The 13,482-nt window shown below is 35.7% G+C and overlaps 2 protein-coding genes across 2 annotated transcripts in view; both read left to right on the top strand.

The window, feature by feature from the left end:
* The window catches only part of LOC134532768 (small ribosomal subunit protein uS9m), a 104,756-nt gene that overhangs the window by 1,905 nt on the left and 89,369 nt on the right, over positions 1-13,482 (top strand). The window contains exons 2-9 of the mRNA XM_063369603.1: positions 142-283; positions 862-965; positions 1,384-1,557; positions 1,641-1,726; positions 4,398-4,473; positions 5,998-6,123; positions 6,439-6,481; positions 7,656-7,771. Of these exons, the coding sequence (XP_063225673.1) occupies positions 142-283; positions 862-965; positions 1,384-1,557; positions 1,641-1,726; positions 4,398-4,473; positions 5,998-6,123; positions 6,439-6,481; positions 7,656-7,771 (867 nt within the window). The remainder of the gene's footprint in view (positions 1-141; positions 284-861; positions 966-1,383; positions 1,558-1,640; positions 1,727-4,397; positions 4,474-5,997; positions 6,124-6,438; positions 6,482-7,655; positions 7,772-13,482) is intronic.
* LOC134532766 (transient receptor potential channel pyrexia) overlaps positions 7,814-13,482 on the top strand; it is an 88,902-nt gene continuing 83,233 nt past the window's right edge. The window contains exon 1 of the mRNA XM_063369601.1: positions 7,814-10,139. The gene's annotated coding sequence lies outside the window, so the exon portion shown is untranslated. The remainder of the gene's footprint in view (positions 10,140-13,482) is intronic.

Raw genomic sequence — 13,482 nt, 5'->3', positions numbered from 1 at the left:
ATGTGACTCACAACAACATAATGCTAGTTATCATACAGTTTTGTTTATTAAATACTTTTTTTTATGTTGCAAGATATGCTGGGTACGTACTTTGACACAGGTTCTTTGTAGGTATCTGCTTGTGTTGTTTTTTTTTCCTAGGCTGGCCAGGATGTTTCGACATACAGCACGAAAGCTACTACCAAAGGTGACGAAAGCAAAATATTGCAGGACGAACCAGTCTTGAGGCAGGAGAAGACCAGCAAGGCCATGCGAGTCTATTTGGAACGAGCCAGTAAACACGGTAAAGCTCATTAAATAATTTGGATAGTAGCAGCTTTTTTGAAACAAGGCATATAATAACTTAAATAGGGAGAAAAAAATTCATTTGTTTAGAGAATTTGAATATTTTAAAAATGATATTACATGTTATAAGGTAATGCACAGTGTTTGGTGTTTTAAAATTTAAGATTGTAAAGTAACAACTGGGTGTGAAGGTGTAATAATTCATTATTTGTGTAGTAGATAGCCTAAGTATGTATTTTGTGCATTAGGTAGTCAATTTATAAACAGTATTTGTTTATTAGGTCTGTATCTTCAAAATTAATTTATGTAAAGACCTTTAGTTCTTACCTTGCTGATTATTTATTTGTTTATCTGTAGCTAGTGTACTTATTTAATGCAATTTCAGTACATAACATGTTGTCTTTTAAGAGACTGAACAGGTAGTGTAAAAAATCAACAATTACATTATTTCTAGCATCTATACATTTGTAATGTGAATTAATGCAGTGTTAGTTCGTACAATTGATTTATTTGTTAATTTTATTAACACTTACAATTTTTAACATTGTTTATACCATAATAAATTTAAAATTCCAGATGAATTCCTGAAACAGCAGTTGACAGATTACAATATTGGCAAACGGCACTTGGCCAATATGATGGGTGAAGATCCTGAAACTTTCACGCAAGAGGACATTGATGTAAGTCTAATGCTGTGATCACGCGAGTCTCTTAAATTTACATATTAGTTGGATAATTATATGCTACTTGTTTTAAACCATTTTATTTTATTGGAAGGGTAGAAATTTTATCATTGTTTTGCAATATTTTTTTGTCGTACGTTAAGTAATTTTTTTGGTTCTTTTGTAAGAAATTCTCTGTAGTATATTATCAGGGACATTTTTCTTCTCTGCTGAATTTTTGATGATATAAACACTCAATACAGACTTGAACTTGATACATTTGGCTTCTTTTGTTTAATATACTGGTAATTTTTAGTTATAATATAATCTCAGAAGGAGGGAGGCTATGATTGCTACTTACAGAATAATTTTGTTGTTTTCAGCATAGAAAACCACTTTCTACAAGTGGGCTGATGGGTGTTGTTTTGTGTTGCAGCGAGCCATACAGTACTTGTTCCCTTCTGGCTTGTTCGACCCACGGGCCAGGCCGCTGATGAAGCACCCCGATGTCGTCTTCCCGAAGAGGAAGGCGGCGGAGTTTGACGAGAGCGGGCGGCCGTTCCACTTCCTCTTCTACACCATCACGCCGGTCTACTACCAGCTGTTCCACGTGAGTTGCGGAACACTCCGTCTGCGAGCTGCGTGTGTGTCTTGTTTGCTGCTGATACCACACGCAGTGGCGCCTGCTTGCAGGATGTTGCCTGCCTCTTGGAAGAGCTGGACGACTTTGAAGACACCATGATACGGAAGCGGCTGCTCCCCGACCCAACCCAGACATTGTAAGTTCACAGTTTCATTGCCTGTCTCCCTCAATAACGAATGTGAGTGATAATTGACAAATAAAATTGGATGTTCACAACAAAACATTGCAGAGTAAACTGTTAAATAAGCACTTGCATTGAAAATAGATGTAGTAAGCAAATGCTCACATATTTTTTTTTTTTTACGTCATGGCACAGTTATTCTTTACACCCTGCATTCTGACCTGGATCAATGTTTAGCTGCGATGTATAAGAATTACTATTTTGTACTTAACAGCAGGATGTGTAGAGGTCAGGAAAGTCCTGAAAGTTACGGCAAAAAATCTAAACTGAAGGACTGGTCATGAAAGTCACGATAAATACTACCTGGAATAAGCAGTAACGGAGCTGGCATTAACGGAGTGGGAAGTTGCATTACTAATTTCCAGCTGCCTTTTGCTTATTTGCATTATTTTTTATGTCTCACTTCAGTTTATAGTGGCACATTCAGTATTATTTGTTGGAGTCTGTCCACTTACGGCTCTGTCTGACTCGCCACATTAATCCCCCCCCCCCCCTTCCTTTTTTTCCATTGTTTCTTTCATTCAAGGGCTATTTATAAAATTTTAACTCTTTACCTCTCTTTCATTTGTTGATCTGCCATAAATATTTTCAGCATACATTCACTTATTGTAATATCATCTACGTTGAAATGCATGCAAGTGATGATAATTAAGAAGATTTGCATGATATTTTACACCTAATTAATCACACTTGGTGAAATACTTCAGAATACGCAATTTCGGATATCACAAACAGTTTTAGGATTATATTAGTTGTGCTAAGTGAGGGATTGGTGTGCCTGTTATTCAAAATTGATGCATCTACGCTCATTTTAACTCAAGAGTGGTGTTATGTGTAGCCACATAAAATGAAAAAGCAAGGAGTTTGTAAGTATATAATGTTAGTATGTATTTTTGTTTTCTGATTTTTGATAATAGTTAGGAACAACATTATATAGTGAAGTGCAATAAAACTGAAATAACCCCGAAAAGCAACGTAAAACATGGCATAACACCCAAATGCAAGTTAATACACCCTAAACTAGCTTCGAAATGCAATAGTGTAGCATAAAATGAAGTAGCATTTAACCAAAAATTAAATCAAACCATAAAAAAAGGAATTTTTTGACAACTGAAGTTCAAGGTAGCCTATATCGTTATTTTGGAAAACAAATTGTACCAAAATAAATGGACAAGAAAAATTTTTTAATAATTTTATTTCGCATCTCATTGAATCACTTTTAAACCACAAATGCTCACTACTTTATTTAATTGTTCTGACCATTTGTTTTATACTACTTTATTAAAAATTAATGATATAATATAAATGTAAATTTTACCACTATTTTGATGGAGTAAGTACGTATTGCAAAATAGCTTTTACAAAAATAGAAACTATAACACTGAAATCCACTATTTTAAAAATGAAATAGGACTAGAAAAAAACCCATTAAATCATGTCTGTACTACTAATAGTACATAGTTCTGCATGCTGTTGGTACCCGGTTAGTTGATCACTGAGTATAGAGGGCTCTCTGTGAATCAAACTCTTATTTGTTCACCAGTCCGCAACAAACAAAAAACACTGACCTCAGCTTTTAAGGAAAGCAGCAGTTAGTAGAATGTCGTTAATACCTTTCATGCATTTATTTTAGTGTGGTTGTAATTTACTTTGTGTAAGCTATTATTTCTATACATTAATTATCTTTACATAAAGTATAATAATAATAATTTTAAAAAACTCTAATTTTTGCAATGAAAAGTATTTCTTGACAATGGATTACGTGCGGACATTTTAAAAATTAACATCTGACAGGTTGGTCATGAAAATATATTGATGTAAGTAACAAACACCCATGACCATGATTCTATTTTACTAATCTCTTTGTTTCTGAACTGTTTCTGTTCTGTCATTTGTCCACATTTCATGTAATGTTTTGGAGTTACAGATCAACTGGGTGCCACTCATTGGTTTGTATTTCACACTGAGTTTCACCCCATTCAACACAGCATTAGACTGAAGCATACACAGAATATTTTTTTTTTTTTTTTTAAAAAGGTTGGGGAGATTGGCTCACTTTGTCCACTGTTTGGTTGGTGGTAATGATAGATGTTTTAGGATTTCGGGGGAGGGGAGGAATATTTTCTCCCCCCTACCCTTCCCACTTGTACACTTCTGGCAATGGGTTGTGGAACCTTCACTAAAAAAAACACCTGTTTGACATAAGAACGTCATCTACACAAAGAAAGTTTTCACAGTCTCTTCGAAATAAGTAGTTTGGGACACAACTATTTGGCTAAAAGTTAGTCCACTTTTCCTGTTGCATGCTTGTGCTTAGTACTTTCATATGGCCAGTTAAAGTGGGTAGACAGAAAACTAATTGTTTTAGGATACACTTGTTGGAAAAATAAAAGAAAGGTTCAATAGCTTGGGTTATACATTACAAGTTTGTTTAATACTACGTGTCAAAAATACAGTATTTTTGGGTTTGTATCATTTTAATTTTACTGTACATGTATTGTTGAATTGCAGAACTACATGTATAGCTGGTACACACCAGACATGAAGAATGTATCTACAGCAGACAAATAGGTGTTTGTTCCCGTGTGATATGTAAGTACTCTGTTGTGTCTTTCTCTTGATTCAGGAATCTGTCTGGCTCACAGTGGGCTACGAGGGAACAGCTTGAAGTTATTCTGATTGAGCAGGTTTCAGAAAGAGCTGTGAGTAAAATTAAATGTGTAAATTTTATAGCTAATTTTGTATATATTTTTGGATGTGATTGTGGCGAAATGTTGAACTTTGTTAATGATTTGAATTCTATAAGTTATGTTCAGTAACTTCTGCTGTATGTGTCATGACCTGTTCACTAGCTAGTTGTTTGAAAATGATAAAGATAAAGAACACTGCCTAATTAGCTGTAAGATGAACTACGAACAGTTTGTTTTTTCATGTCATGACATTTCTTATGAATCATCAAACTAGTGTTTAAAAATGTGATTTGTATATGCCAACATTGAGAGAGATTGAGATAGAACATGAGTGGGACAGAGAAGGAGAGAGATTGTCAGTGAGAGAAATAAGTGTATGCAAAGAGAGATATGTCCAGGTTCAGGCACAAAAATTGAGACAGAAAGACATATAGAAAAATATTGACAGGTAATGAGAGTATCACTACAGATTAAGTGGTAGGCAGTTATATAAAAAACACCATGATTGTGGAATGCCACACTGTATGATTCTGTTTACTAAATTACAAAATAGTTTGGTGCACTGTTGAGTGATATTATATATGTACTGTGAAATCAAAAATAATATAAATTAAAAAACTAACCTAAAACATGAAGTATGGTTTAATGTACACACTTGAAGTTTCTTGCTGCAAATTGTTGAAGCATTTGATAAATGTATTTGTGCTTGATATGCACTTATTATTACATGTGTTTTAATTTTTTATGAAGGTAAAGATTAAATTCACTATTTGTAATGATGAATTTTGCTTTTTTATGCCACCATGAAATCTTGGCTATAATTATTTGTAAACTTAATGATGAAATTAGCTGATCTTTTTTTCCACTTGCTCAAGCTTTCTCCCTGTGTCAGCTTCTGGTAGTTTTTTTTTACTTACTGGTGATAGTAAACTGAAGTAAAAAATCAGATTAAATTGAGTAGCAATTCCAGTAACACACATGCTGCAGATAGTTGTGTGCGTTTGATGTCCGAACTCGAATAGCGTACCAATACGCCTGTTTCCACCCACCAGCATTCCTTTATCCTCCATGGACTCTATGCAGGCATGCCACGCAAACTCACTAGAGACTGATAATAAAGATATACATTAAATAAAAAAAAAAGATCTTTCATAAAGAGCACACATAAACAAAATATTGGTAGCTCTTGTATAGATATTAATATTTTGAATTCACCTTTCATTTCACATATTTTGTAGTCTACAAGAAAATTTGTTGGCCTATTCTGCACTCCCTCTAACACGGTGCTTGGGGAAAGATTCTCTCCCCCCCCCCCCCCCCCCCGCCATTGCCCCTTCAATCTTTCAGATCCGTCTCTGAGCGCATGATGAATCATATGAATAAATGTGATTACTGATGGGTGTGTTTGGTTGTTGGCAGCCCTGTGTTACTTTATTGAGAGTGATGTACTACCTTAAAAGTTATTTGCATTATATGACATTAATATTTTGCTTGTGTTTTACACTTATTCTGTTTTCTTTGTATTTTTTGTTTCAGTATAAAAACTTTGTGACTGTAATGGAACGCCTGTGTGAACACCCATATGCGTATCGGGTGAAAGACTTCATAGAGAAGTATAGGAAACCACTGATAAGCCAGGCGACCACACTCGACATCCCAAAAGTAAATATTAAATTTAAATAATAATGAATAGTGAATTCAGGTGCAGCTGGCTTTTCTTTATGACAAGAGTACTTATTACAGTGATTTATGTTTAAAATTTTATAAAATTATAAAACTTTTGACCAGGACTGCTGCATAAATGAGCTACTACAGGGAGGTTTGAAGTTAGCAAGTTCCCGGCTTGGTTGGTTGGGAAATAAGAATTCTCCAACTTGTTTGTATTGAACCAACTTGCAATTTTTTAATTAATAAATAATTTATGCTTGTAGTTAAAATTTTGCGAGACTGATAATTTCATTTATTTCTTTATTTTAGCCCCAATATGATGCAGATGGAAGGTCTTTTGTTACAATAAAAGGTGAGTGACCTAATTTTTTTCAAAACATTATCTGTACTATTCAGTAATTAACATATTCATATTCCTGACTAATGCAGTCAGAAGATTGTAAATCATTTCACTTAATGTTAATGTGTAGGTACCGTACCAAATTTCAACATATGTAAATGAATTCTTTTCATTAATTCAAGCAGATTTTAATGTTGTCCTTACTTTTATTAGTACTGATTACAGTTTTTACTACCGTCAAATTGTGTTAAGATAACCAATAATAAATTTAAAATATAAAACAGTCATGGGTGGTGCTGACGGGAAGAAAATTTTGTCATGGCTGATTCGGGAGAAGACTGTCTGCCCAACTCAAAGAGCAGGCCCATTACTTCTTGGCCAGCCAGACAGTCTGAACAGTGTGCGGCGAAGTGACACATGGATTGCACTGTATTGGGAACAAGGGGGAATGACAGGAGCATCCTGGGAGAAACTTACACAACGGTTGTGTCCATGCCACTCTCCGTTAAAAAAAAATTGTGGGCACATTCTTGCTTTTCCACTTGTTTGTTTTCTCACATATTCTCAGTATCTTGTCATTCCTTTTTTGTAATTATTTAAAGTCACTTAAGCCTCATATACCTATTTTTTTGCAGTAAAGCATTTATTAACATACTAATTGAAGTTTTTAAAATTATAATTTAATTAAATATTGTTAATCTTAAAATTTAAAATACTCAAGTTATTTAACACTTGCTTTGTAAATAAATTTTAGGTTGGTATCAAAATACATTTTGATTGATACTTAAATAGTGGTTCATATACTAGTTTTATTTTTCTGTTGTTTCTGTTATTTATTATGTGTTGTTTTTTGCTGTTATGATTTTGAAAATTGGTTTGAGTTGACATTAATGATAAATTTGTATACTTAATAAATGTATAATTAATTCAAATAAAGTTACGTACCTAGAAATAAAAATTTCAAATTAATACCAAACTGGGAAATATATTTGTCAAGTTGATAAATTAAATGTTCAGTTAAAAAAAAACACTGGTTAAAAAAATTCAATTACTTTTAACCACCCCTGAAATATAATACGTAGTTTATTGTGCTGTGAGTGGTTTATGTGTTGTGAATGTATTCTTGACTATACCTGCTAAACAAGCCTACTGTTGCAATGAGTTCATCAGTTTTGTTTGGATGCAGAGTGCCTTAGGAAGCGAGCGCGGGGAGAAGTGACTATGAGGTCTCCAGGCACGGGAAAGGTTGTCATTAACAATCGAGGTATAGATTATTTTGAAGATGACCAGCCAAGAGAACAGGTAAGACATTGTCCTGTTAGCTGATAGTGACTTGTATCTTAAATGATATTGTATCCTGTTGGTCAGCAGAGGTAACTTTATCAATCTGTGAACTTTCAGACTTAGTCTTACAAAAATAATAAATTAAATTAATATTGATACACATTGCCTGGTCTAGCGATACATTAATATTATTTGTGTGTTTTTTAAATCACTATATTAAGCTGTCAAAGTCTGAAAGTTTGCTGAAGGACCTGTCAAAAACATTTCTCTTTATCTTGAAAACAGTGTAAGTTGTGATAGATATGGTGTTAAGGCAACATCTGGAAGAGTCTTAATCCAGGCAAGATTGGGGGAAACTGGTATACATGGTTTCCAAATTGCTCCTTAGGTGACAGTGCAGCGGTGCATTAGTTGTGGTCACTATGCTTGCCACTAAATTACAGATCAATTCTTTTTGGACCTCAAGAGTTGTCTAGATGAAGGGGCATTTTTAGTCTATTAAATCAGTGGTTTGTTCGCTCTTGTGCAATCAAAAGTAAGGATTTTTTACAGACCCCGTTACTTCATCACCTTCGCCACTATCAGAAGGAAGAAAATTATTTGAATTATCACAAAATACCTCAAGAAAATTTTAAACAGTTAATGTACAAAAAAATTCTTTAATTCGTTAACTGTTACTAGTGTCCAGAATTATTTCTGGAAGCACATATCTAACCCAAGTTTAGTGTCACATCTGAAATTTGTAGCCCCAACATTTAATTTGATCACACATAACATTTACTATATTAGTTCAAATTAAGAGATTAAAGGTGAGATACAAAATATGAAAAATAAATTCCAAACGTTTTTTATTTATTAAATATAGTCACATGGCCCAAAATGTGCCAGTTGAACTGCACATGCACGAAGCATTGTTTGCTGCCAAGTCGGAAACATAAAACTTTCAAATACCCTCATTTTATCATTACTTACACACTATCAATTTTTATTGTTAGTGAAATTTAAGGACTTTTAAAGGTCCTTATTCAAATAAAGGCAAATAAAGGACCTTTTAAAAGGATATTAGGGAAGCTTACGAAGTGCCAATTGCTGGGAAGTAAGGAGTTTGGGTGAAGAGTGTCACACAACATTGGCCAGTGAAAGAGTCTTGTCTGTGCATCGGGCTGGCTGGTGTGCAAGTGGAAGGTGTTCGTGGAGTTTACTGCACAGTCTGTGCAACTGTGACTGTAGAACAAATAAATACTCTACTGCAAATGTTTCTGATAATAGTACTGATTGTGTTAGCTATTTAGTAAGTTGAGTAGTATCTGTATATCTTTTTCTGGAAATCACTCCATGGAAATTATGGATTGGTTTCTCCTTCATTCAAGACAAATGTTCGTTATCAAAGCATTCAAGCTCTTTGATTTGTGTGTATGTGTAGCCAATATTTGAAGACCTCACTGTCCGAGATGTGCAATAGGTAACTAAGGGATTCCATCCCATGGGGTAGAAATTGTAACTGCAGAGACTGAGACCTAGTTTTTTGAAGTAGTTTTGGCTCATCTGCTAGATAGTAGCGTTTACTTATGTAGCTACATTGATTTTGAAAAGTTATCAGGAATATATCCCAGTGAGAATTAATTTATTTTATTTTGATGGCCACATATTTTTGTGGTGTGGCATACCAGAAATTTTGCATATCATACAAATTTATATATTCACTCATTTTTTTTTTTTAAATTACAAAAACGCATTAAGTGCCTCTCACACAGTTAAATCTCTGTTTCTAAGCAATTAGTCAAGTAGTTAAATTAAATTTTTTTTAACACTTTGGATTTGAACCTCGAACTTTGAAGCTGTGTTTGCTCTGGTCTTGAACTACACTGTAGGACATGGCCAACTCATTTCCCAATAGTTTGTGTGTGATGCGCCTACAACGACAACGAAAGAGGCATAAATTACAATTAAAACTGCATATTTCTTTTTCACTCTCACGGTAGCGGTAGAGGAATTCGTAAACAATCGACTTTTGTTATGTATTCAATTGTGCGGCGAACAATAGATTGATTCGTTGAGGCAACTGTGGCCGGGAAGCGCAGTTGAAGAGGTTATTTGCAACAACGGAGTGAGTATTCTGGATGCCAGCGACTGTCCGCGTGTGCGTGGCGTCGCGCGTATCGACTAGCGACTATCGAGAGTCGCCGCGCGAGATCGACTCGGCGTCGGCTTGCGGCGCTGCCCGACGGGGACCGCGCTCGGGCAGTCGTGCGTTCGTCTCGCCCGAGAGAGCGTCTGTTGCCTGGGAGTCCACGCGTCCTGGCTGTCAATGAACCGACCTGGTGTCGACCGGCGGGGAAGATGAGGCGGTGTTGGCGCGGCTCCAGCGAAGTGATCGCTCGTTCAGGTAAGTGGATTAGTGTGCCGTGTGCCGATTGTGCACCGCGATTGCGTTTGATCATAAGTGTTTGGTGTTTTTTTTTTTTTGTATTCTCAAATGCGTGCACTTTAAAACATTCCTACCTAGCCGATTCTTTAATTTGCGGAAGGCAAAATATAGCGAATCTGGCATATATTTTTATTTTTAATAACCGATCCTTCGTTGTATATCTTTATTCTTGTTTAGTGATTCCCGAAAAGGGAAGAAAAAACTGACATGCACAAAAAAAGTTTTCGTTGAATTTTGTTTGCTATTGTTATAACTTACGTAAACGGAGAATATTATCTTTTGGTTGGTGGTAATATGTCACTGTCATAAGAAAATATCATTGTTACTTCTAGGATTACGAATATAATGCATAATACGCAATGAAAATTCACGAACGTGTATGATTTTTTTTTATAAATACACTCGTAAATTTTTGTCAAGTATAAGTTTGATACCTTATCATGACGAGGCCTTCTGTTAAGGTAAACACGTTGTGTATCTTCTAGTTGAGAGGTAAACAAAACAGGGTTGATTAATGAACACGCGATAATGAAGGCGGTAATGCGACTAAAAGGTTCGTGGCTAATCTGTCCAGCGCGGGTGCTTGTGGTTGTTGTGTGTTGACGCAGGCTTCTCGCGCGAGATCCGACGTGGCGTGAGCCTGGAAAGGAAGACGATAGTCGTTACAGAAGCGCGTGTTAACTTTTTGGCAGAGAGCACGCGCACTTTTCTTCCCCGCGGGCGCCGACCTGCGCGTCTATTGCAATTTTTCCGTTTATTCCGTCGTGACCTTTCGATGTCGATTCTGACATAGTGCCCGTTCGGCAATCAAAACAAATCAGTTTTACCGACAAGTGTTTGGAATGCTATTCCAAGTGCTCTATCGATACGATTCCCCATCACTTTTTCTTCTCCTTCCTTCTCCCGGTTCATCCGGACAAACAACATGGCGACACTAAACAACCGTCACATCTTCGTAATTTATCAGCTATTTATTTAAACTCTGCCTTTGCAAAACGGTAAGATACTGGAAAAAAAAAAAAAAAAAACGCGGAACAACATATGTTTATGAATAATTCCGTGTCGCAAACGATAGAAACATCTTGTGTTTGTTCAGCACGTAACAAGGGAAATTTAGAGTGAAGTTTCCCGCTGTATGCCGATAAATTATTCTACGTATGCGCACGTGTACATTTGGGTTGGAGGAAAATGGTATTCGTCGTACGAAAAATCTCGCGCAATTCACACAATGAGCATCTTGCAAGATTAAATGTTACACATTCACTTTATTATTTTTTGTGTCTAAATGTTATTAAAGTATAACAGTGTTTTGACGGTTACAAGGTGAATTCGTCGGATTAGCTTTTTAAAATTAAAAATAATAATAATACCGATGAACCAAAAATAAATATAAATATACACTTATTCTCAAGTTTTTTTCTGCATTTTATATAATAGTATATTATACTAACGAAAAGTATATCGACTGATTTAGCTCAGTTGATATGGTAACAGCATAACATGCTATAACTAATTTGTGAGATTGTCTTGGGTTAGATTCTTCAACAATTGTTTTTTTTATTCTATAAAATGGTTCAGGAAGTATTCATTTTCATTCACAAAAATAAAAACGAGAAAAAATGTATGTAAATAATATATACATTTTTCTCGTCTTTTAACCCCCCCCCCCCCCCTGAAATTTTAATGACGCAGTCTGCGTCGTTACCCCCCTTGTGGGCACCCCTGCTTTATCAATGCAATCTCAGGTAATCTCGCATAAAAAAAAACTCTTAACTTAATTGTTTTGAATAAATATGAAGACTTTTGAGCACAGTTTGAAACAAGAAATAATATTTTTAAATGTAAGTTTTGAAAATATTAATTAAAATATCAAATACGAAAATAATCGCTCTAAAAATATGAGTATGCTGATAAAGATATGCAATACAAGGTTAAAACTTTAACTTCTAGGTAGGTACCTTAAAATAATTTGAAGTCTTTAATTGTTTGAACAGAAATGAAACTTATTTAATTTCGAAAGAAAAAAAAAATTAAGGGGAGATTTGAACTTGCAAAACTATTTGTTGTGGTTACAACGCCATGAACCACTCTGCGACTTCTTAGGACGATGGAATGAGAAAACTATAGCTAATGCACGGAGTCGTTTACATTGGAATCATAGGTACGTAAACAGAAAATCGTAGGTGTATTTAAAATTTACTTTAAGAATGATGCAATTTAGCGTCTAAACAGTGAATGAGTGTACATCCAGCTTATAATGTAACCGTTGCAAACCACGCTCCGAAGCCGCCATGTTTGAAAGCGAGTTGGCGATCGTGAAGTCAAGATTCCGAGAGCCCAGTAGCAGTCGGGCCCCACACGCAACTTTGAATACCGAGCATGTGAAAAAAATGTTCCGAGAAATCGTCATTTCGCGATCGGGAACTCCTTTAAGAGAGAGCGACTCGGAACATAAACCCCCCTACCCCTCCTTCCCCCCTGGCCCCCTGGGACTTGCTCGGGTCGCGGGAGTCGAAAGAAGTCGCGCCTGTTAGGGCAATCACTCGCCAAATTGTCCATCACGCGTATAGTCCAGTGCAAAAGACGGTGCGAACCCTCGTGTTGCGGTGCGTGGGGAGGGCTGCTGCAGCTGTTGCTCCGTGTGTCGACGACCCCCTGTCGAGCCCCGGGCCGACTGGGGACCATGCACCACCTGAGAACAGGCGGCAAATTGAAAGAAGGAAAAAAAATTGGTTGTCTGTAAAGTCGGTTTACGGACGATAGTTTTAACGTGACAACGCCACAACAAAACATTGATGAAATGATCACATACTTTTATGAATAAAATTGAATCATTTTTTATTGAATTATCACTATTTCGTATGGATACAATGAAGGAGTGAAATGAAATCTACAATTTAATTGATAAATTTACTTTTATTTGCACTCATTAATTTAAAATGTTTAAGACTTTAACGAAGAGATTATTTTAACTATAACTTTTGTACATGTTTGCTATTTAACTTCTTCCAATCTGTGTTATTCTGTTAAGGATAGGACGATGATAGGAAAAGTAGGAAACGAATGGGAGTGTTTCAAGTTTAATGTGCCTCGAAAAAGTCAAAATCGATGGTGGTTCCAATCGAGTGGAAGAGAGATAGATGCGGCGCAAGCGTACAATGAGCGTAACGGGACAATGTGCGTAACAGGACACTTTTTCGTTCGTGCAGATGGAGTTCATAGATTTATTAGACGTCACGTCAAAAAAAAAAAAGCAGTTTTAACAACTTATTTATGTCAACCACGACCTTGCGTTTTCAAC

This window comes from Bacillus rossius, chromosome 6 (assembly GCF_032445375.1).
Source record: "Bacillus rossius redtenbacheri isolate Brsri chromosome 6, Brsri_v3, whole genome shotgun sequence".
Classification (NCBI taxonomy): Eukaryota; Metazoa; Arthropoda; class Insecta; order Phasmatodea; family Bacillidae; genus Bacillus; species Bacillus rossius.
Note: the sequence above shows the minus strand (reverse complement) of the source record. Positions and strands in the feature narration are given on the sequence as shown.